The sequence below is a fragment of the Dufourea novaeangliae genome, unplaced genomic scaffold (genome assembly GCF_001272555.1).
Source record: "Dufourea novaeangliae isolate 0120121106 unplaced genomic scaffold, ASM127255v1 scaffold24, whole genome shotgun sequence".
In the NCBI taxonomy this organism is placed as follows: domain Eukaryota; kingdom Metazoa; phylum Arthropoda; class Insecta; order Hymenoptera; family Halictidae; genus Dufourea; species Dufourea novaeangliae.
The window spans coordinates 1,134,618-1,158,857 of NW_015373905.1; the positions used below are offsets into that span (position 1 = coordinate 1,134,618).

The window sequence follows — 24,240 nt, forward strand, 5'->3', positions numbered from 1 at the left end:
CTGTACGTATTTCAAAGGATTTTGGAAAATTTAACAATTTTTTTATTTTACAGCTGTTTGAAATATAATGTCAACGTTTGCTTCACAAAATCACAACTGTCGAACTAACAAACTGATCAAAATGAGCTTTGTAGGTGCTTACAGTGTAGATAAATTATTTCAGTAAAAAAATATATTTTTAACTGAAATCATTTTTATTAGATACTCTTCTGTCTCCACTGTAAGCACCCACAAAGCTCATTTGGATCAATTTGTTAGTTCGACAGTTGTGATTTTGTGAAAAGAACGTTCACATTATGTTTCAAACAGCTATAAAATAAAAAAATTGTTAAATTTTTCAAGACTACAGCATATCAAAGTGTCAATAAAATCCGAAAAGTTACTAAAAAAAGTGTCCGATTTCGTGTGGAATAACCCATATATGTACAATACAAAATAATTTTTAATTCTCCCTCTTATTCAACAGCTCAAAGGTATGTTACCCCTTTAAACTTTAAGAAAATACATTTAAAAAGAATCGATTTCTTTTTATGTTTCACAGTGTAGTGTTTCTCTTTAAAGAAAATTCGATCAATGGTTGGTTTCAGACAGCGAACTGGGCGCGGGTGTACGACGCAGTGGCTCCCTAAGGATACCAAAGTCATCGAACGTGGATCGTAATCGACTGCACGTGTCCTCGTACGATGGAAAATTATCGAGCATCGTGTCGTGGAATCAGGACCGATCCGACGGGACGCCAGTCCGGCCCGCCAGGCACTCCGCACCTGCGATTGACGCACCTGCGCCGGAATACCTTGCCAGGCACCTCCTGCAGCTTGGCTGCCCGGCCGTGTCCATGCCCACGTAAGTCCTTCCGTTACGACGGTCGTCTGTCCGTCGTTTTGTTCCGTCGATCCCAACCCGGATTTATCCGCGGTGACGGGATAAACCAGCTTCCCCATCGAAGTAAAACGCCGTCCGATGGTTTTTCGCTGAAATCCAGGGAATACTGCGCACAACTGTGTATTGGTGGCGAGGCTCTGGCGTTGCGGTTTTCCATGACAGGGAGGTGTGTGTCTGTGTGTTGACTGTTGGTTATATACGAGAGGAATTCGTTGGTCATTCGGTGAATTTGGGGAAACAGTGGTTTTCGTTACCGTGAATAACCCGTTGGATAGTGGATTTTGTTACGATTTTACGTTCTGGACAGCTCTTCTTTTTTTTTTTGCCGTTCCAGCGAACCTTGTTTCCGTGTAGCGGAGTGACATTTGGGCCGAGTTATGCGAAAAGCTATCATTTCTGAATGATCAGAAATGAAGTGAATTTAGTTTGAAGATTTTTATTTTTAACAAAAGTAGCTTTATTTCTATTGGGTATGCTGATAGCTATATTTTATTTCTTGTTCTTGTTTTATAACGATTTTCAATGGCTTACTTAATAGTGAGTAGTAAAATTAATATTATTTTTAATTTTCTATGTAGTTAATTTTAATTTTATTTTTCATTTTCTATGGCTTGGTAGCGTTTCAGTAATTAGGTAATGTAACAGTTGTTCTATGGATTGGTGATTTTTTGCAGAATAAAGATCACAAAATTGTGGGATTCGTACTGTGTTTAACGAATTTTTTTGTCATTTTGAGGATTGGTAGGTTTCTGCATAATCTGGCCCCATTTGAAGGAATGTTTCGGAATGTACTGTTGTTACCAAAGCTGGGGGAAATTTCGAGAGAAATTATTCTGACGTCTGTTTCGAATAGTCGATAGTGTACGGATCAAATGAGATAATATTTTAAATTGGGAAACGAAATTCTGAAGAATAGAATATTTTATTAACCTAAAGTGTGAAATAAGATATTTTAAGTTTGTACTTTTAAAATGTGTATCCAGTTCAACTTCAAAACATAAAATGACATGTAACAAGAGATAAGAAAAACATGTTTATCCATAAATGTATTATAGTAAGATTAATTTGGGCGTTACGAATGGAACGTGACATAAATTAAAACAAATACTTCAAAATAAAGCCGCATTATTTTCAGTGTTGCTCAAATAGAATGCTACTTTAAAAACTAATACAATCAATAAACTATTTTATTTTCATGCTTATACGCAGGATTTAAAATAAAGCAGACGATTTATTATTTAAAATATGTACTTTGCCCAGCTGTGGTTATTACAGAATTACTTCCGAATAGTTTCAACATAGGGCCAGATTAAAATGGAGAAATTACTTCACAGTGTGTTTCGTAAATATACCAAGCCCGTCAAAATTAAAGTATAAGAATCTTTCGTAAAAAATTCTAACACTACCTCTGGCAGAAAGTATTCAATCGAATGTATCCATGTTATCATTGCAGGAAGTATTTACACACATTTTCTAATAAATTAAAACTATTGTATGTTTATTAAAGAAATAGAATAGAGGAGTTGACGTTATTCAGAGGAAATATTAGCGGAATAATAAATTTTCTTGTGTATTTACCAAATATGAAATACTGTAATGTTCATTGAAAAGTGAAGATTGCAAGAGACTGTGTAAGCAGTGCTACAAAATATTAAAACATTTTCAATTTACTAAACCAAAAGGATAACAATAGAATTTATTGAAATCTTTCTTCAATTCCTGAAGATGATTTAACCCTTTCTTTAATCATGTCTTAATCTTATTACTCTGTATTTTGCGAATAAATAAAGATGTTTATTTTTGTATTATTATTTCACCTAAATAACTATCGATAGTTATTTATCATGTTATCATTTACCATAGATGACTATTTTAATCCATGTCTTGTCCTATTACTGGAGACACTTTTTACTTCAGTACGTGAATAATATTTACATCATTTAACCCACTCGATCAAATACTCTTTGCCAGGGTTAGTGGTTTTATTTTATACATAAAATACTATAAAAATAACTTTGTGAAAAGGGTCTGATAAGGTTTTACGTATAGAAATTTTTCTTATAGAATACTGATTTTCAAATGTTTCATAAACAAGCCCTTGGAAGCATTACTTTGAGACATTTAGAGGTTTAGAAAGCATCTTGTAAAACCCCCATTGCATTGATATACATACATATGTACTGGTTATACTGACTATAATTCCATTATATAAGATGGATAATTCCATTTATATAGATCAATATCAACTCATATTGAGATCATATATTCAACACCTCCTGTTGAATTATTAATAAAGCTAAGCATCCAGTATATATCCAGAAGATAAAATTTACGAAATTGTGGTTTATGAAGAATCCTCGATTAGTTTTTCTTCACACAAATTGGACACCATTAACCACGTTATTATGCTTGTCTGAATGGGAATTTTGTATTTACAGTAATCTCGCGCAATACGATACGATTTGGATCGATACAAGGTCCAAAGCGGACCTGACGTTCATGCGTGCAGCAGTATAAATTCAAATAAATAAAATACTTCAAAATATTGTGAAAGATAATTCAATTCAGAATAGTATATGATGTTCAATTTGGATCGCAGCTTTCTCGAATCTAGATTCTATTAAATATTAATAGGACGTATTTTTTCTAATAATTACCAATTTTAAACCATGAATGGACTGCAAACAGAAATTATCCAAGTGTGAAAAAACATTCACGAAAACACCATAAACAACCTGATTGGTACTCCGGACAAACTTTGTTCGATCATCTGGAATAACAGCAATACTATAAATTGTTAGCTACAAATTAATAAACGTAGTGATCACAATAAAATAAGTTTTCTCTGGGATTGGTATATTTATGAAACTCTTTTACACATTAAATTTACTGCCCACGTTTAATTATCATAATAGCATATAAACGGTTACTTTTTTACCATTAACACTTTACTGATGTGTAGCCTATTAATGGACTTTTAAATTTCAGTGCTTATACATAGATGAATTGTAGATCAATACGTAGATTAATCCTTTTATTTTTTTCATACATATTAATAATTAATTAGGCAAGTCGTGTGACTCGACGTTTGCATTTGGCAAATGTTAATTGGTCGCGTGGGCGATTCACGTTTTCAGAAAATTAAATTCTTTATTTTTTATCAGAGGATCATTCCACACAAAGTCGGACACTTTTTAGAATAACATTTCGGATTTTGTTCAAACTTGGATGTCTTGCGGTCTTTAATGATATACAGTATCAGACAAAAGTATTCGTACACCGTTTAAAATGGAACAACTTTTTTAAAATTGGTCCAAATGACTTGAGTTCTTTTGTGAAGTTAGGAACATTAGTTTACTACACGATGTGTCCAAAAAAAAATAAAAAAGTTGCAATTGGTCGGAATCGCGAAGAAACTAGTAAAGGTCGTTTTTTACACCTTTTTAATCTGAGGCTATAATGAAAATTTAATAAATACATATCGTAGAATTATGTTATTTGTATACATGTTGATAATTTCATCAAAACTGGTTAACGTTGCTACGAGATACAAATGATTAAAAATGTTGAAAATCACAGTTTTTCCGGACTTTCGACCTAAAATTAGTAAATCTAACAATTCCTAGATCTTTTAATGCCTGTTGTCTGTCGCTCGTTTCTGAATCAACCGATTTCAATGGAAGTTTCAGTATGCATATAACTAACATAAATCTTCGATATGTACTTATTAAATTTTCATTATAGCCTCAGATTAAAAAGTTGTAAAAAATGATCTTTACTATTTTGTTCACGATTTCGACCAATTGCAATTTTTTCAATTTTTTGTTTAAACATCATATAATAAACTAATGTCTCTAACTTTACAAAAGAACTGTAATCATTTGGACCAATTTTAAAAGAGTTGTTCCGTTTTAAAGGGTGTACGAATACTTTTGTCCGACACTGTATGTATAAACGAATCTCGAAGAACTTATCCAAATTTTTTAAATCGTCGATTTTACAGCTGTTTAAAATATAGTGTCAACCTTTTTTCAATAAACGATAACTACTGAAGTAACAAACTAATTAAAATGAGCTTTGTGAAATGATTAATTTGCTATGTCGAAGCACACTGCCTCGACAGGCCGAGCCATGCGGTACAAATAGTGTTAACGTTAATTACTTTTCATAAGACCATGTTGAAGTGAACGTGTTTTTTTTTTAATTTATCCATTCTTTAAAATAATTTTAAAATAAATGGTTAAAAACTTTTTTTTCAACTAAAACAATTTTTCAAAATTAATAATTTCACCGCTCCAGACGCGATCTCATGAAAAACTGTTCGCAAATATCAATAGGAGATATGAAAGCAGTTGTTGATCTCGATTGGCTCGCATGCAGCTCGTGAAAAGTTCGTGAACAGCTTGCATATGTACATCCGGCGAAGGATCTGTATAGGCGGAACGATATGTAAAACACTGTTCGCAAGGGCTTCGGTGGAGAGGAAATTGTAATTATTATACTTATTACTAAGCTATTAAAACTGGTAGCAGAAATTCTACGGATGAAGGGATTGAAATTTATCTTCTAGTATTTATTAAATATTTCAACTTTTTAGTATGTTCTTGAATCACGTTTTAAGTTGGCTAAACAAATTTTTATGTCCAATTTGAGAAATACAGTTTCATGAAAAATAACCTTAAAGTATTCACTATAAGTTAAGAATTTTAAGATACATATCTTAGAATAATCGACAATGTCTAATCATATTTCGGTTCTTTTGTTTTTTTCAATCAACTCTTTTTGGGGTGCTCCTTCTCGTTAAGTAATTCTGGCTTCAATATAATTATGTTTCGTCTAACTATACCTATAGCATTATTATTAAATTATTTGTTTGTAGGCCCGTTTTGAAGTAGTCCATAACATTTTATTTATAAAAGCTATGTCATGTCTGTCATTGCTACCAAGTAAGCTGCTACTTACTGTTACATCGCAGCAACACGTTTTGTCGCGTAGTAGCATACTAATAATGACACATAGGTATTTCCATTGTTTTCATCCTAGTATTTATCTAATTCTAATTGACCCGGTGACATTAGCTTTCAATGTACATTTCACCACGTTCTGAACTTCGTCATTATCGAATGGATTACAATTGAATTTACAAAGTTTATCTTCCATCTTACTTTGCTCTTCGCTGCTTGCAGCAACTTGAAGCTCTTGGTAAACAATAATTGGGTTGGGAATTCTGATCGATAATTTATGGTCAAACATAGCCCAAATTCTTGATATCATATCTTTCGTAGAATCAATGTATGTTTTGTCGTCTAATTCGTAGTACCTGTCTCAACTACAAATCAATTTTAGCGTCTACATACGTATAGTCTATGAGTCAATATGTATTATATTTTTATTTTCCTACAAAACAAATTCTTTATTTTGAAGCCTTACATTGACAATATTAAATGTATAGGGGCAAACCTTACGGATAATAATAAATACGTGATGTACTGTGAAAAATAGATTGCCATATTGCCGGCTGCACGGCACACTAACCGTGTTTATGAAATTATTTTGTTACAATCCTTTAACTCTGACATTTCTTTGTCTTCTGCAGAGGCTTCAAATATTTATAAAAGGAATTATTTCGCCATTAAAAACCTGAGTTAATGTTTCAGGTAATAAGTATCATTATCATATACATATCAACATTTTTTTATAATTTCAGTAGAAGCATTCGTTTCTGACCTATTAGGTTACCATTGAAGAATCTAAATATTCTAAGGGAGAGTGTACACGAATTTATCAACGTCAGCTGGTTAATAATATTCTTACCGGTTATGTTATTTCCTACGTACCCAAAGCAGCTTATCCAAGTGTACGAATTCACCATACTTCATCCACTCGTGTTTAACGGTACCGAGATGTTAGACATTTAAAAATTCTAAACGAATTCGCTCCGCCAAACGTAACCACGTCCCACGATTTCTTAAAGAAACCAGTTCGTGAGCCCCCTTGGGCGCTTTGTTCGACTAGTTACGCCACTGTCGTCGGTGTACATATATGTATACCGGCAGTCCCCTTAATGAGGAAGTTATTTTTATTTCGTCAGCGGCCCATGGGGCAATTATACGTCCATCGTGTAAACATATAGCGGCGCGAGACTGCGCACGTGTATCGCTCCGTTTCACCCGTCTCTCGTGCGCGGGAAAGAGACGGCCGGATTGGGCTAGTCCGGGGAACACACGCAACATTCGCGGGGCGATCAGCTGACCGGCTGCGCTCCGCGGATCCCTCTATCGGTCGAGTTTCGTACGTGTACCGGGTGCAACGATGCGGCGATGATCCCCTGTGGAACATTTGTATATATGCGTGTTTGTACACGCATCCGTGCACGTATCTCTTCTCCACAGAAGCTCCTATAGCTATAGTGCATACATAGCCAGCGTGTGGTATTCGGTCAATAGCTGCCTGGACTGGCGCAGACGCGACGGAACAGCTGAGTATGCGTTCGCGTACATCCAACGACGGTGGTGCTGAACCATTGGTGTACATCCGCGGAAGTGTCGTCCGTGTCGTCGTCGACTAGCAAGGAGTTTGCACGAGCGCGGACTGCACCATACATTCTACCACGCACCGCATTGCCGTATTTTCGATGCGACCGTGTCATCCGCGGGACATACCGTTGTTGCCCGTCAGCCACGTCCGTGTCCGAGGGACAACCCGAAATCTTGGCCACCAGGCGATATATTTGAATCGCGTTCGGATGAGAGGAATCGGTGCTCCGTGGTAGAAGACGCACGCGAACAAGTCTCTGATAGTGTAATATATCGATCGTTATCCGTTCGACTCGACCGGTGCCGCGAGGTGAAAGAGGATCTTTCGAGATAAGAAACGTACGAGTGCTGACGAACGGGAATTTCATTGATCTTTCGAGCAGCTTCCGGGGAAGAATGATGCTGCGGTTATATTGTACCGAATAAGCTTCCGGGTTGTTGTCTTCGAGAGAAAGTCCCGTAGACTTCTCTGTACTGTGTGTAGAATGAGGAACGGGACGGGGATATAGGAAGTCTAGTTAATAATTGACATTTCCGTTCCGTTGAGAGAAGATCCAATTTTGCGAGTTAGTTTTTGCATGCGACTGTGGTAGCAGTAACGTGGGACAGTGGCGCCCCTCTACTGGACTGCTAGCTACGACAATACTCATCGCAGGTGTGACTTTTTCAAACTCGTTTTTAAGCTGGTCGCGCTTGTTGCATTTTCAACTGTTTAACGATCGTCGGCGGATGTGGAATTCTGAGGTCTTGCAAAGGTTATGCTTCCGTTATATTTTATGTGTTTCTCAGTTATTCAGTGAAACCATCATTCATCTCGCGCATAAGAAAAGAATAGTGCATTTTTATTACACATAATATGTCTTGTAACTGAGGATACAACCTGGACGAGTCTATGTGAAAAAGTAGATCGAGAACGGTGAATAACATTGTTAAATGTTTGGCTTCGATTAAAAAAAAACAAAAATCAAGTTTGATCATTTATTTGTTACGCGTACTTATTTATGGTTGATAAATACAGGAGTATTGTGGCTGGCTATTACTCACTACTCCCACTTATAAAAAACACTGGTCATAATGACGGTTTTGTCTATTGTAAAAAAATAATACCATACCAGTCAAATGCTCAGTTACACACGTTTGCGATTAATTTTCAACACTGATGTAATCGAGTACAAAGTCCCACATATAAAAACGTTATTGCATATTTTTTATTCACTTCTACAAATAGAATAGTACAGCTTCTCAGTTGTCATAAGTTACAGGACACGATGTATGTCGAATCACACCTTCCCGTTATTCTTCAATTGCAGGAAGTAGCGCGTTCTAGAAGCGTGTGATTCTATGTATGCATATGTATAGGTTAGAATATACGTCATCGTCACGATGCGTGTATTCTTTTTGTTTTCTTCAAAGTACACATCAATTCCATGTACGTTTTCGTTTAATTTCTACACATCTCGGTGTACTCGAAAGAACTGTAACATCAATCATTTACAACAGTAGAAAACATAATAGGAAATAGGACCGTACGAAATTAACCGATTACCAGTGTTACGTCATCTGTTGGATATTTTTGGAGATTCCATTGTCGCGTAATACGTAACAGATTCATTATAATTTTTCAAATACATTACGAGAATACGTTTTATATGATATTAAATCGATAACGAGTCTCATAGAAAATTTGTCGTGCTTCGCATTAGCACGTGGATTACGGGCGTTATCGACTTAGCGGATTCATTTTACATTGTATAACGGTCAATGAAATGCAGAAAATCACGTAGAATCATTCGGTGAACACATAACGTCTTCGGTTAACACATCGAACAGAAATCTAATGGTGAATTACCTATTAACCTTCGGAGTACGAACGTTTTTAATGTTCGTAGAGACAGTGGTGCCTGGGTCCGTTTGAAACCCCATGTTTCCCATCTTTTTAAACATACTTTCGAGCGAGATCATTTTTTTTTATGCTACTAAATATAAACAACTTCTAACTTAAATTATATTTACAAATCGATAAGTTAGATATGGCTTTTAAACACTTGGGTTTAAGCGGACCCGGTCACCATACTCCAAGGGTTAAAGATGATTAAGATGTTCAGCGAGTTGGTTTAATATCTCAGATATTTTGGTTTTTCAGACCTCGTGGCGGAGTAGGGCCTGAGCCACCGCACAGTAGCGACAGCGATGAATACTCGTCGACTCAAGGCCATCATCAGCAAGCGAGTCATGGTCATGTTCAAGGCCAAGTGGATGTCTACAACGTGCCCAAAGTCCACGTGTCGGGACCACCTAGCAATGATGAATCCTCTTCCGTCATCAATGGGTAAGTTTTGTGTTTGCCTTTCCATTCCCGGCGATAATCGTTCAGGCACTTTCATTCATAATCGCCGCTATATCGAAGGGACACCATCGTCATAGTGTTCTTGTACAATATGTAATCTGGTATACAGGCACCTCGGAAAGTCGGTTAACGCACTTTTTATAGTGCTTCACTTTCGGAGCAATGAAGAACGTCGTATTGCTATGACACGAGTTTTTCTTGTGCTTCTCTGCACATTTGCTAGATATTCATTAACTCGTTCAGCATTTATTTTAGATTGTATATTTTAGTGATTATTTAGTACCATTAAAGGATATTGAAACGATGTACAATACTGTTAGAAGTTTGAAACATTCAGAAAATGTTTTTTTGTAATTAATTATTGTTATGCAGGTGTATAAGTAAATACAGTGCAGAATATTGATTTATTACTATAATATTTTAAATAATTCTCATAAATTTGTTTTAAATTTTATTACTTTAACATTACCGTCTTTTGAGTTTGAAAAAGATTTAATTGGTTCTTAACAATCATGGTAGTTGAGATGTAAATCTACCGGTTACAATCCCATTTGTTTATTAATATTTTCATATTTCAGTATTGTTATTTTCATGATAATGAGTGATAATCAATTATTCAACGTATCTGAATAACAACTTCAAGTATAAGATCAAATAAGTTGCATATATGTATAACAACACTGAAATTATAAATGTATATAAAGCAAGTAAAGGTTTTACAAATCTTAATGCGAGTAATAATCGCGGAAGCTAATTCCAGCATTCTCGGTTTTCACGCACTGAGAATTACTCTTTATATACCCAAAATTCGAGTCTAAAAGTAGGGGGACACACACCTGTTTTTTAACGGAAATCAGTTTTCCAAGAAAATCTGGTCATGTCATAACACCCCCTGGGCAACTACGTAATCTAGCCGGATGCATTCCAATTCTCGATAGCGTTAAGAGGTCACGAGAGTGTCTTCGTACGTAACACTCGAATCCTATCACAAATTCTCCAACGGTCAATGAGCGACAGGCCATCCGCCTTCGACTCCACTTAAAACACGTTGACGCTAATATGTATGCATATATTTGTCGAACACTGCTACTGAAGAGCGAGTATTCGCTTTCACGTAAAAACCTCCCAATGGAGGGGTGAAAATGACCATCCAAGTTATTTTAGTCTCTTCCATTCCTCCAAACACTATTAATAGCACAAGAAAACGTTTTGGGAAATTTAAAAAGTGAAGAGATTGAGAATATTCTAAAAAATCACATGAAATATTAACAGGCTGTTAAGTATGGTCTATGACACATTGTTTCGAAATCAAATGACGGTGACGAACGTGTCAGTAATAACGAAGAATATGAAAAAAATGTCCAGTGTGAACTGTACAACTAACTAACGTGGTGTATACGTTTAAAAAGAAGGAATGGAAGTTACTCGTAGTGTCCCTCAATGACTTTACCTATTAAATTATGTCGCCATTTTATAGAATCTTTTGGGAAATTAAAGAAAGCAAGAAAATTTACGAAGTTTTGAAAGACGAAACATTCAAAGTAGATTGTACAATAACTGAATAGAAACTTTTTAGAAGTCTTAGAAACTTGCAAAACTTAAAAAGTGGAAAGGTACAAGTTCTTAAGAATGGTCTTACTTCTTCATCGACAATGTTTTTAGATAAAATACGCAATTTATTAGCGTGCATATGAAAATGAAACATTGTGATCGTAACAGTAAGTGTGTTCATTTCGATTTCGGGTCTTAGTTTTCGTCATGTTACAAATATAAAACGTTTCAGCGGACTTGATGTCGAATACTTTGCGGATGTTCGTTGTCAGTGGTCCATTTCGGTGCACGTTCTAGTGCACTTTGCAAATCAGTTCCGTCTACTCTCTGTAATACTGTTCACACTCAATTGATCTTCCATATGCACAGTGGTCATCCATTACTCATAATAGCACACGCACTGGTTGGCTCGAGGAAGTGAAGTCATTACATACATGTTAGGCAGCTAACGTTTATATGTATAGGGTGTCCCGTTTAAATCGATCCCCTCGAATATCTTTAAAACTGTCAATAATACCGAAGAATATTTTAAATAAAGATTCAATAATAGTTTCGAGGTATAATCGTTTAACCCTTATCCGTCCTCGGTGTCAATTTGACACATTTTTCTCCTAAGAAATGATATTATTCTGTCATGTATAGGTGAATTTAGCTGAGGCTCCGTGACTTTTAGACTGCGATTGTAGTGTGGCGGCGAGAGGCGATGATAGCGGTGAGGTGAGCATCGCGGCAAAATCAAACCAACAGAATCCAATGCGAGCGATTATAGTGGAGCGGAGATGAGAGCAGCGAGGATCTGTTGGTTTGTTTTTGCTGCGATGCTGACGTTGCACAGTGGGTCAGATCGAAGAATTAGTTGTTCACAACTGTTTTAATGTTATTTTAATACTTAAGGACAATAATATATAGGTCATTGAATTAGTCTTGACGTCAGCTATAATATTATTAAATAAAAAATATATAGTGACCATAAAAAAATTAAGGTGACCTTATTTTTTATTAAAAAATTTTTTTTTTATTTTTTCATATTGGAATTTGCAGAACAGGAAGAGCTGACTAATCTGTGTTGGAAACATTTTTTTGTCAGTGCATTGTTATGATATGTGAATAATGAATTATAATTGAAAAGTAGCTGTTCAGGCTTTTCAACCAAATAGAGTAATCCATAATGCCTGCAACTCTGTCATTTTTAAGTGGATTATCTTGAAACTTGCACCGAATATTCTCGAGATGTTGTACTTCAAGAAAATGTAGAAAGTGATGAATCGATTTTTGTAAAATTTCTGACTGAGCATGACCCCTTAACCCAGACGCAACACCCCAGTGTTCAAAAATCTTTGAAGGGCAAATTTTAAAAGATTTCTGCATTTCGAGTGGTACGTGCCGGCTCGTACTTAATTTATTACGGTGGCCCTGGGTGGGCCAAGTATGCACGGTGTGAAAACGCCCGGCCAACATTCGGGGAAAATTTCTGGGTTTTCTCAATCACTCTAATAGTTTAATAATTTTTTCCCCGGGAACAGGAGTTGGTCGTAGCAATTCATTACGAACGTAACATAGTACAAAGGATTCAGATACGTAGGTACGCAACAATTCGGGTAAGAATTTCAGAAATTTCTGAGATAATAAAATAAAACCTTTAGAAAGTAAACATTTTGTTGCATTGAATGTTTTTCTTGCTTCGCACTGATAAGATAGTAGATACTGCAAAACGAGCAACGTACACCAATATCCATCAAGTAATTATTTAAGAGTTAAGTGCACGCATACTTGGTATATGTGCAAAATCGATTTTCTCGAGTACGATGCCTTATTTAAATAAATTCTATTCTCCATTTTTGATATATTTGTTCATTGTTTTCCAAATAGGACCATTATCTTTGAATAGTAAAAATTTATACAGCGATACACAATAGCAAAGAAACAATGTTAGATAGTACATGTCCTAAAGCTCATATTTTTTGAAATATTTAACTTTTAACTGTGTCGAGTTTTATTTTGTAAATTAAATTATAGGTAACAATATGGTGTACATGTTGTAAAGCGATTTAGTTTATAAGTTACTGCAGTTGCTTATACAAACTGAAGTTTTCAAAAGAACATTTTTCAAGTAGATGTTAAACAAGAACTTCTTGCTGTTATTAAAAATGTTACCAAATTAAACATAAAAGTTTGATTCAACTTCATAAACATTCAAATTTTATTCCATTTTGAACTCTCCTGTATGTTATAAGAATATAAAATTCAGAATCTGTGTATTCGGTACAATAAGTTTTAGTTAACGTGAAAATGTGTTACAAAATGCAAAAGAATAGAGACATGGAAGCAACAAATTTTCCAATCCCTTGTTCCGTTACTGTTTTCCCATTCCAATAAATTCATTTTTTATTTGGTGAGCAATATTTAAAAACTACTGTTACGAAATTCAAAGCTTAATTCACACCCTTCGATCTTGATATTGACTTTCTTGAACTTTCTCTTCAAGTTATAAATATATTTATCTGTGTCGGATTTTGTTGAGCTTACAGATTAAATAAGTGTAATCAGTTTATCGTGTGTTTTGAATTCATAATCTCCAAATTTAATGAATTTTAAAAGTAAATACATAATAATAATAATATTAATCAATAATGATAATAATAATACAAATCAGCATAATAGATTAAGATACTCGAAGACCAGTTGAAAGTATTTGAAGGATAGTCTCGTGACATAACAATAGCTGTAGAATAGGGGAATAGAAATGAGAACAAAACACAATATCTTATTAACACACCACCATAAAAATAAAAACAAAAACAATAGTCTATAAATTTGTACGTACACGTTGTACGTGTTCCGGACATAATATTTCTCGTTCAATAGCCATAACATGCAATACGATGTTTGAAAATTACGTGGTATCGCAATCGTATTATCAAACTGGTATCGCAAAGAATCGGTGTTATTCCGTTCGAGAATAATAATAGTAATTATTATTATAGCTATAATAGCTATCATTAAATATTATTAATAATAATATTACTATTGTGGTCTTTATTATGCAAACTTTGAAGACTGACAAGAAACAAGAAAATTGAATCGAAAATAAATGATTTAAGTATTTCATTTTTAACTTTATCTGTTTACAAATGTTAGCTTCCAGACAGAGTCTTATTTTTATGATCAGGAAACTGTCGGCAATAATCGTTTACAATTTGAAGAACGTACTCTTTTTGCTCCTCATTGCTCTTTTTAACCACTGCTGTTTTTAAACCACTTAATAGTTCTGTATGTAGAAATTTGTCATCGAACTCTAATCTTTTAAAAAATGCTTTAGTTTTACTGGAACCACAAGTTAGTTTGGCTACAGGCTCGATTGTTAAAAGATTACTGAAAAGAATAAAAGTAATGAAAGTACAAAGTTAAATCTACGAATGTTTAACTGTATTATAAAATCGTGCTTTCGTTTTCTTAACACTTTAAGAAGAACATCTGTTGATGTACCTATTGTACGCTGTTCTTCCTTGTTTAAACCAGCTTAATCTACAAATCATTTCTGAAAAATAATCAAATCTATGAAGTTTACGAAAAATTGTTTATATTTAACAAAAATAGTCCTTTTTGCACCCGCGCGGCCAATAACCCACGGACGGCCCTGACCACATACACTACCGATCAGAATTATGGGTCTGATAACATTGTTCAACAAATTTAAACGTTTTTTCGTTTTTGTAACCTCTAATAAGCGTATCCGATAGACCTATAAGAGCTGAATATGAATCTGCAAACTGTTTATTTCCAGCACGTTCAGTTTTTGAAAAAATAAATTCTACAAAAATTTCAAAGTTTCAACTTTGGAACTGTGTTGTGCTTTTACAGTAATAGTTATACAATTTCTTTTGACATAAAATAATTCTCTGGACTCTTCCGAACAAAATGATATAAATTATTATTATATTACAGACATACAATTAAAGGTCTAGAAGAAAATCTAAGCATAGCACGCGATAGAGCAGACCTTTTTCCGCAGGAAAATGTCTAGGAAAGTTATAAAATCTGTTTTGTTTTAAATAGGGAAACGAAATAGTTCAGCAAAACACGCGGCGTCGACAGTGGTGGCCGTGCGCGTTTAACGCTTCCGTTACGCTGAGCGGCAGGCAAAGCCACCGCCGTCATTGAGTACCACTGTCACCGCCGTGTGTTTTGCTGAACTATTTCGTTTCCCTATTTACAACAAAACAGATTTTGTAACTTTCCTTGACACTTTCCTGAGTAGAAAGGTCTGCTCTATCGTGTGCTATGGTTACATTTTCTCCTACGTCTTTGGTTTTTGAAATAAATTAAAGAATATCAGCAAAAAGTGGTGCGTCTTCGGTAGCCTTTTCATTTTAAACATTATTTAAACATATTTAGATGTCTACAATATAGTAATAATTTATTTTATTTTATTCGGAAGAGTCCAGAGAATTATTTCGTAACAAAAGAAACTGAATAACTATTCCTGTAGAAGCACAACACAGTTCCAAAGTTGAAAATTTGCAATTTCTTTTCAAAATGATTTTTTCAAAAATTGGACGTGCTGGAAAGAAACGGTTTGCAGATTCATATTCAGCTCATAAAGGTCTATCAGAAACGCTTACTGAAAAGTGCAAAAATTTTTAGGTGTCGAACAGTGTAATTGTAGAAGAAGAAAGATATTATTCTACGAAGATTTGATAAAAGTATTGTGGTAAAAGTAATCGAAAATCATTTGTATATGTACGCATTCTGTAACCTTTATTATATCCTAATAGAATAATGAGTTACTGTTCCAGCAATCATGCAGCAGTATGAAGTCTAGTTGATAAATATAGCGTAACACATAGAACAAATTATTTTTACTACAATATAAAATGGTTATCTACTGTATCTTCGAAGGCGTCGGGTCAGTCATAGCTACCGAATACTTCATTTATTGTTAGTGGGACTTCCATTGACGTGTGTACGTCGAACCACAGATAAATTTCGCGTACGTGTTAATCGATCTCTCGTGTATACGAACGCGATAAGAATCACGGTAAAATTTCTTGCGGATGATAAGTGTTTTCACCCGCGAGACGCTTTTTCGTGACAACAGTTACGAATTCGCTTATTGTGCATCCGCACGACGCGCAAGATTTTGTTCACGATCCGCCGTATGTTTAATGTTACGGATATAAATAATTTGTACGATAAGGAAATTGCGAGGTCACGGGCTTCTTTACGTTATGTAATTGTGCAACAAAACACGAGTAGCATACTGTCGGAGTTATCGCGATCCGGACGGGAACCATTTATTTGGAGGTTTCTCCGAGTCAACGGATGATCGTGACAGTGTGGACAATGGGATTACTTTCGTCGTGAAAATTGAAAAGTTATTTATACATTATGGAAATTCTTAGAAAGGTAAGACATTGAGAATAATAATAACACTGAGTGGAAGCTGAAGTATTCTGTCGTTTTTTTATTTTGTCAACTGTCAAAACTTCTTGCCAAAACAATATGGCAGACAGGTATTGAAATAAACCTTACATCAGTTTTGAGCCTAACTATTCTATTGTTTTCTGTAATAGAAATTAGTCCAGTGAATGAATTATTTTCTATATTAACCAGTTTCACAATGTACGATTCAAAAGAGCATTGTTGGCACTGCATATTGTATGAGTATCAGAAAGGAAATAATGTTGTGGAAGCAGCAAAAAATTGTGGTGTATTTGGTGAAACCACAGTAACCTCAACAACCTGACAAAAATGATTCGAAAAATTTCGAAGTGGTGATTTTTCATTAAAAGAAAAACCCAGGTCGGGGAGACCAACACGTATTGATAATGATGTTTCACGCATAATGAAAGAGAACAAACGAACATCAACGTCTATTGATATTGCAAAGAGGCTTGGGACTCACCAAACAACAACATTCGACCACATTAAGCAGCTTGGATTCGTTTCAAAACATCAGAACTTTCCCTTACACCCAATAATGATAATACTAAAAAAAAAAATTGAAAAAGTTGCAATTGGTCGAAATCGCGAAGAAACTAGTAAAGGTCGTTTTTTATAACTTTTTAATCTGAGGCTATAATAAAAATTTAATAAATACATATCGAAGATTTATGGTAGTTATATACATGTTGAAAATTTCATCAAAATCGGTTAACGTTGCTACGAGATACAAATACTTAAAAATGTTGAAAATCACAGTTTTTCCCAACTTTCGACCTACAACCTACAACTACAGTAAATCTAACAATTCTTGCATCTTTTGATGCCTGCCGCTCGTTTCTGGAATAACCGATTTTAATGAAATTTTCAATATGTATATAACTAACATAAATCTTCGATATGTGTTTACTAAATTTTCATTCTAGCCTCAGATTAAAAAGTTGTAAAAAACGACCTTTACTAGTTTCTTCGCGATTCCGACCGATTGCAACTTTTTCAATTTTTTTTACACAACTTTTAGTAAAGTAATGTCCCCAACTTTACAAAAGAACTCAAGTCATTTCGACCAATTTTAAAAAAGTTTCTCGATTTTCTCAAAAAACAAGTCTCAAATGAAAAAATTGTATTCTACATTTTGGACTTGTTTTTTCATGTAGAATTATCCCTTACCCAATTGTACCACCAGTTCCATGACACTTTGTATAAAATTAATGTAGGTGTGGTAAAATTAATTAAAATGGTGTATTAGATTAAAAGGTACGTACAGTGCGAGAATCACTTCAGTCAATCCCTTCGAATAACATATCTTCGAAACCGTTAATGATACCGAAACATGTTTCAGACAAAAGTTGAATGGTTTTCATGGGGAAATAATTTGATGCGAATTGTTTTTTGTAGTTGGACGCGTAGAAGACATATGAAGGTCAAATTTGTTTTTTGTTTTTAACAGAATCATACATGTTTTAATGCAATAGTCATGCTGCTTGTCATTCTCTATGTAAAAATATTCAGCTATTTGTGCTGAACGCGTCTATCAACAAAAGAACTTCCATCCCAAAACCATTCAACTTTGATTTGAAACATTTTTCCGTATTATCAACGGTTTCGTAGATATTCAGGGGTATCGATTTAAATGATTCACCCTATATGTATGCAGATTTGTTTAACGCATTTTGCGTTCCATTGCTTCTTCCAAATTTATCCCAGAAATATATTTCTTCATTTAGCATATACATATGTATATTAAATAACTATTTAAAGGATTAAATAAATTTGTTAGTAACAAAACATTAAACTTGTATGCTTCTTTTTGCATACAAACACCACAGAATAAGAAATTTAAACAGTGATTGAAAGAAATGTGTCATCCTTTACAGAAATCGAGTTTTTTTACATACAAGAGGTCAAAAATGTTTCATTGTGATACTAATACTTAGAATACATTTGTATTAGAATCAATTAAGAAAGAATAGGAATCGATATTAAATTAAATTAAGTTTATACTCGAATATTCTCAGTGAAACTTAGAGATAATAAAGACTATTTTTAACAAAGAAATCATTTGGAGGAGATTCTACAATTAAAACGGTCTTCCAAATAAAAGTTTTAAAAATTCAAAGTGAAACATTTGTCGTTACTTAATTATAATGTAAATATAAACACAAATATTTTGTATTACGAAATACACAATAAAGAAATGAAACATTGATCTCAGGGTATACTTAATCATTTCAAAGTTAATGAAAGCCTTCGATCACTCTTATCATATCTCCTTTATGCAAATTTAAAAATTCCAACTTTTAATACTAATATTATGAACATGAGTTTCCTTGAAAAACAGAAATATTTAGATTGTAACAGAAAAAATTTATATCAAGCTCAATAGAATTGTCGGATGACCAACCTTCTTACTCAATAAGAACTCATAGATAAAGCGACCGAGCAAAATAACCTAGCTGCATCATCCAAACCAATTAGTCATCACAAAGTCCAAAATGCCAAAATCGTTTCAGTCACCCTGTAACCAAGGGCCACGTCCATCCCTTCTCTACCCAGAAAACGATAATTGTATAAGATCTAAGATCTCAAAGAGTATTCTAGGCATTCATATTCTTGTTGTCAGACACGCTACTTGCCAGACGTTCATTGTATTCAGTCACTTGGACACAACCGTTTTGATAAAAACCTCTTGTTAAGTTTATATAAAGTGTTGCTAACATTCCTTCACCTGGAATCCAACAAAATATCACGTGCTAATAAATAACTGACATTTCGTACGTAACAATTTAACAGATTAAAAAAAATGTACGGTTGTCTCTGATAATAATTTGGATCAATACAAATTACATTAATTTCAATAACAAATATTAACTGACATGTCCCTAATATCGAGAACAAGCGTACTTCTGTACATTTTGAGATACTTTGATATTTTAAGATAGCTGGATAGTATTTTCAGAAATTATTATCGATTTCATATATTTTAATAATAGTAGACTGCAATCTGTAGGGGGCGCGGTGTTAATTTTTCACTTCCGTAAAACGGTGCACTTATGATAATGTGTTCGTGCATGCCAGTACTAGTGAATATAGTTAGCTGGTGATGAATTGTGAATTAATTCTATCTAGATACATACGGTAAGTCATGACACGCAGACCACCTAAATATCTCGGTTGGGATTGAAAACAGAGGAAAATATCAAAGAGCAAAGTTAAACGGTTCAAGAGGGCCAAATATGGGAATATAAACAGACCTTTGTTTAACGTTATCTTGAAGGTTCTTTAAAGATCATTGGTGTTTTTTTAAATAGACTTATATATTTTTAACTTCATAGCGTACTGCATGGTGTTGAGACAAATTCTATTACGTAGGATACTATGACCTTGAAATGACCTTGGACTCAGAAATTGAGAGTCAAGTAATGACAACTTTAGAGCGTGCAATTGTTTTGTGTGAATTAAACTAAATGTTCGAAATTGTGACTTTCAGCAGTGATAGATGCACGTAAATGTTCTATTCTATAAGATTTAAAAAAGTTTCCTTTCAATTTATTTTCGATGAAATGGATGCACACAGTCTAATTATTCTTTCGTTACGTTCTCTGGAGTGATTGGTTGCTGGCGGTAAATGAAATTTCGCACTTTAATAATTCCATTAATGTTTCAATTAATAATTCCAGTAATGTTTCCATTAATATTTCCATTAATATTCCGTTAATATTTCCATTGATCGGTCTGAATTTCTGAGTCCAATATAATTCTAACTAGTGTTGTATAAAGCTCGAGTCTTTGAATCTACAAAGCTTAGCCTTAAAGACTGAGTCTTTAAGGCTACAATCATATGAAGCTCGAGGCTCAAGGCTCGAGCTCCAAGGCTCGAGTCGTCGAGGCTCGAGGCTCGAGTTTCAAGGCTTTGAGTAGTCGAGACTCGAGCCTCGAAGCTCGAGGCTTTTATGTTTAACACGTTCACTGCTTAGCGTGTTTCTGCTGGTTTTGTCTTCAGCGCCAAAGAGTGATTGCCCATTAGAATCATATAATAAGATATTACACAATATGATTATATGTATTGTGCAAACTTATCATGCGTAATACATTAATCTTGCTGCCGGTCATCTATGACTCCCACGGCGTAAGAGTATGTTTCCAGTCGATCAGATAATACTATATTTTGAACATTACAGACAAATTTTTAGCAATGTTTCATTTCGTCTACTATTCAATGGTTATTTTGTTTCATTTTTCATTTCCCTTTCTTGGTATCAATCTCTCATGTGTTTGCAGTCATCGCTGTATTTTTTAAAAACTGTATAAAGTATAATATTATAGATTTAGTGTAAATTCCATTATTTAACACTTAAGGGTTCTAGAGGGTTGAACCTTAAAGCTTCAGACTTAATGTGGAATAACACAGTGACGATTGGCAAAAATTAAGTTTTTTATATATATACTTTCAAAGTATAATTTTTCGAAAATATTCTACCAGAATATTAAGTCGAATATCACGTGAATAACGAAAAAAATGTCCCAACTTTGATCAATGAACCGTGAACAAATTGAGAAATTATTTTGTTCGACGCGTAACATCCTATGACTCGTATATCTTGCTCAAGTATACATAGGTATTTTGTAATAAAAGAAAATTTAACGTATTGTCCAAAATATATATTTGATCACCCTATTAATAATAGTTTAATGAGGTTTGGGTGTTGTAGACCTAATTTATAAAAACCACGCTTTTCTGGACGTTTTTAGATTATTCCCCCTTGAATCTTTAAAAGCTTGAGATTCGTGTAATATTAGAGTTAAAAACTGAAAACTTTTAGGTTAAGTTTTAAGGCTTCGAAAACTCAAGGTCTGTACATTACTTCACTACATACAATTTATACGACTCGAGCCTTCAAGCTTAAAGGCTCGAGCGTTAAAGACTCGAGCTTTCACGACTCAAGCTTCGAACCTTGAGGGTTCGAGCCTTTAGGGTTTGAACCGCGACTCGAGCTGTTAAAGCTCAAGACTCGAGGCTCATTTTAACAACACTAATTCTAACGTTATACTACCCTATGTCGGTAATTCTTATCCGCAGACCACTCGTCTCAGGGACGAATCTGAAGTTTTATTTCACTATCGCAATCTTGTGAAGAATTTTAAAGGATTTCCGACAATAAGTGACGTACTGTTTTCAAAATATTAACGAAAAATAACATTCCGTTGATTATTAAAAGTAGTCGTTGTCAGATTATTCATCTCTGAGACAAGTCGTTTGTAGTTAAGGATTAAACTGGTCTGAACATTAGCTAGTACGTTATGCGGTTAGAAATTATATAGGGTGTCTCGCAAATTGTAGTACTATCGAGCAAGGTGTGATACTTAAAAAAAAAAATACATCGATAATGAAGAGCAAAATTTGTTTAATTAAGCCTTCGTTTTCAAGAAAATCGATTTTGAATATATACCAAGTATGCGTGTATTTAACGCTTAAGTAATGATTTGATGGATCTTTGTGTACATTACTCGCTCTGTGGAATCTATGTATACTCCGTTCCACGAGAGAAGATACTTGTTCTGCGCAGCTTCTCCCCATGACCTTCCTTAAAGTGGCGGGATTTTCACGGGCTCTGCTGGGAGTACGTTATAGGGGATGTATACAGTGGTGACAGAACCAATGAATAGATGACAGTAGGCGTCCACTACGCAGAAACTACGAAAAGTGATCGGTAATCAAGTACCTTCTCTCATGGAACGAAGTATACTATTTTATCAATGCGAGGTAAGAAAAACATTCAATAAGAGAAAATGTTTATTTTCTAAAGGTTTTATTTCGCTATCTTAGAAATTGTTGAAATTGTTGTCCATATTGTTGCATACGTATCTGGACCATTTGTACAATTTTTACATTCCAAATTCATCTTTCTGCAAATCAAATTTACCCTTTTGCAAATCAAATTCAACCTTTATCAATTCTCGAAATAAAATGTAGCTTACCAAAATTATGCGCCCTAACAATTAACGATCTACTTAGTTGCCATTGTGATAATATCAATAGGTGATTTATTTTTATTCGTGTAAGAAAATATCGGTTGCGGTTCGGAAAATGAACGGACGAGGCACTGTTTTTGTTAGACAAGGAAAACAGACAATATACATATACTTGTGTGTTGATAAACGAGAACTCGTATCTAAGCATTTCTTTCACGAATAAAAATAAATCACCTAAGTACTTAAATAATCACAGAGGCAAGTACCTAGATCGTTGATTGTGGGCGGATAATTTTGAGAAACTGTGGTTCGAAATTTTAATCTTGAGTGCATATTTTTAAACGGTTTCTTTATTACTTTTTATTTCGGAAATTTCAAAAGGGTAAATTTCATCTGCAGAAGGATGAATTTCATTTGCGAAAGGGTGAGTTTCATTTCCGAAAGGGTGAGTTTGATTTGCAAAAACTTAGAATTCAAAAATTGTACTACACTAGTACGAATCCTTTCTAATGTGTTTGCGGCTCTTACGATTTCCTATGCAAGAGCGATCCTCTTCTTTAAGTATTCAATACTCGTTATGCTTTCAGAATAGACTATTGATTTGATATGACCCCATGAATAAAAGCCGAGAGGCTTCCAGTCAGGTGAAGACTGACTAACGTATGGTTCTATTGCAGCCTATTATAGAGGGTGGTCGGCAGAATCTGTAGCGTTGATAAACATTGTCTTAATATTTGCTGATATTGAATCTCCAATTTGATATAACGGACAGTACTTTTTCAGCAAACGGGTTGAAATTATTCGTAATATTAGGCTTAGAGCTAATTAAGGCCAATCTTTTTTACTCAGAATACAACACTCTGATATTTTGACATAAAAAATATAGCATTCCATTTAAAATAACGAAGTGGACCTCAAAATCTCCGAAACGCCTCCACCTACAAGAAAATTATACAGGGTGTAACAAAAATGTTGCCCGACCCAGAAATGGGGCACTCGGGGGGTGAATTGGAACAAGTTTTTCCTTAGCAACAATGTAATCTGAGGCTTCGTTACCGAGGTATTAACGAAAACACTCGACCAATCAGAGCGCGAGTTTGCCAGCCGAGTTCAGCCAGTACTAATCGCAGCGCGTAGCCACCGCTAGCGCGGGAACTCGATAGATTTTGATAATAAGTATTTGGAATTGGGTTAACTTGGATGCTTGACATTACACGACAGCCAAATGAAAACTGACACAACTGCAATAGAAAGACAATAATGGCAAATCAAAACGGGAACACTTCGTCCATGACACTCTGTAAAATAATTGCAATTTTATTTCTCCTAGACCAATTGTCCGGAAAACCACAGACGAGAATGAATTTGTCTCACACTAATTTGGATAATCGAGGTTCAAAGGAAATTTTGAAAACTCCTCACCACTGATTCAAGATAATCTTCGTAAAGTAATTTAAGTTCCCAAGGGTTTAATCTTTTTTTCGAATTCGGCGAAAAAATCAAATTTGG

The 24,240-nt window shown here is 34.5% G+C and overlaps 1 protein-coding gene across 2 annotated transcripts in view; it reads left to right on the plus strand.

The window, feature by feature from the left end:
* The window catches only part of LOC107193792 (GRAM domain-containing protein 3-like), a 154,628-nt gene that overhangs the window by 10,029 nt on the left and 120,359 nt on the right, over window positions 1-24,240 (plus strand). For both annotated transcript variants that reach the window (XM_015583296.1, XM_015583297.1), the window contains exons 2-3: window positions 588-843; window positions 9,562-9,747. In XM_015583296.1, coding sequence (XP_015438782.1) covers window positions 588-843; window positions 9,562-9,747 — 442 coding nt within the window. The remainder of the gene's footprint in view (window positions 1-587; window positions 844-9,561; window positions 9,748-24,240) is intronic.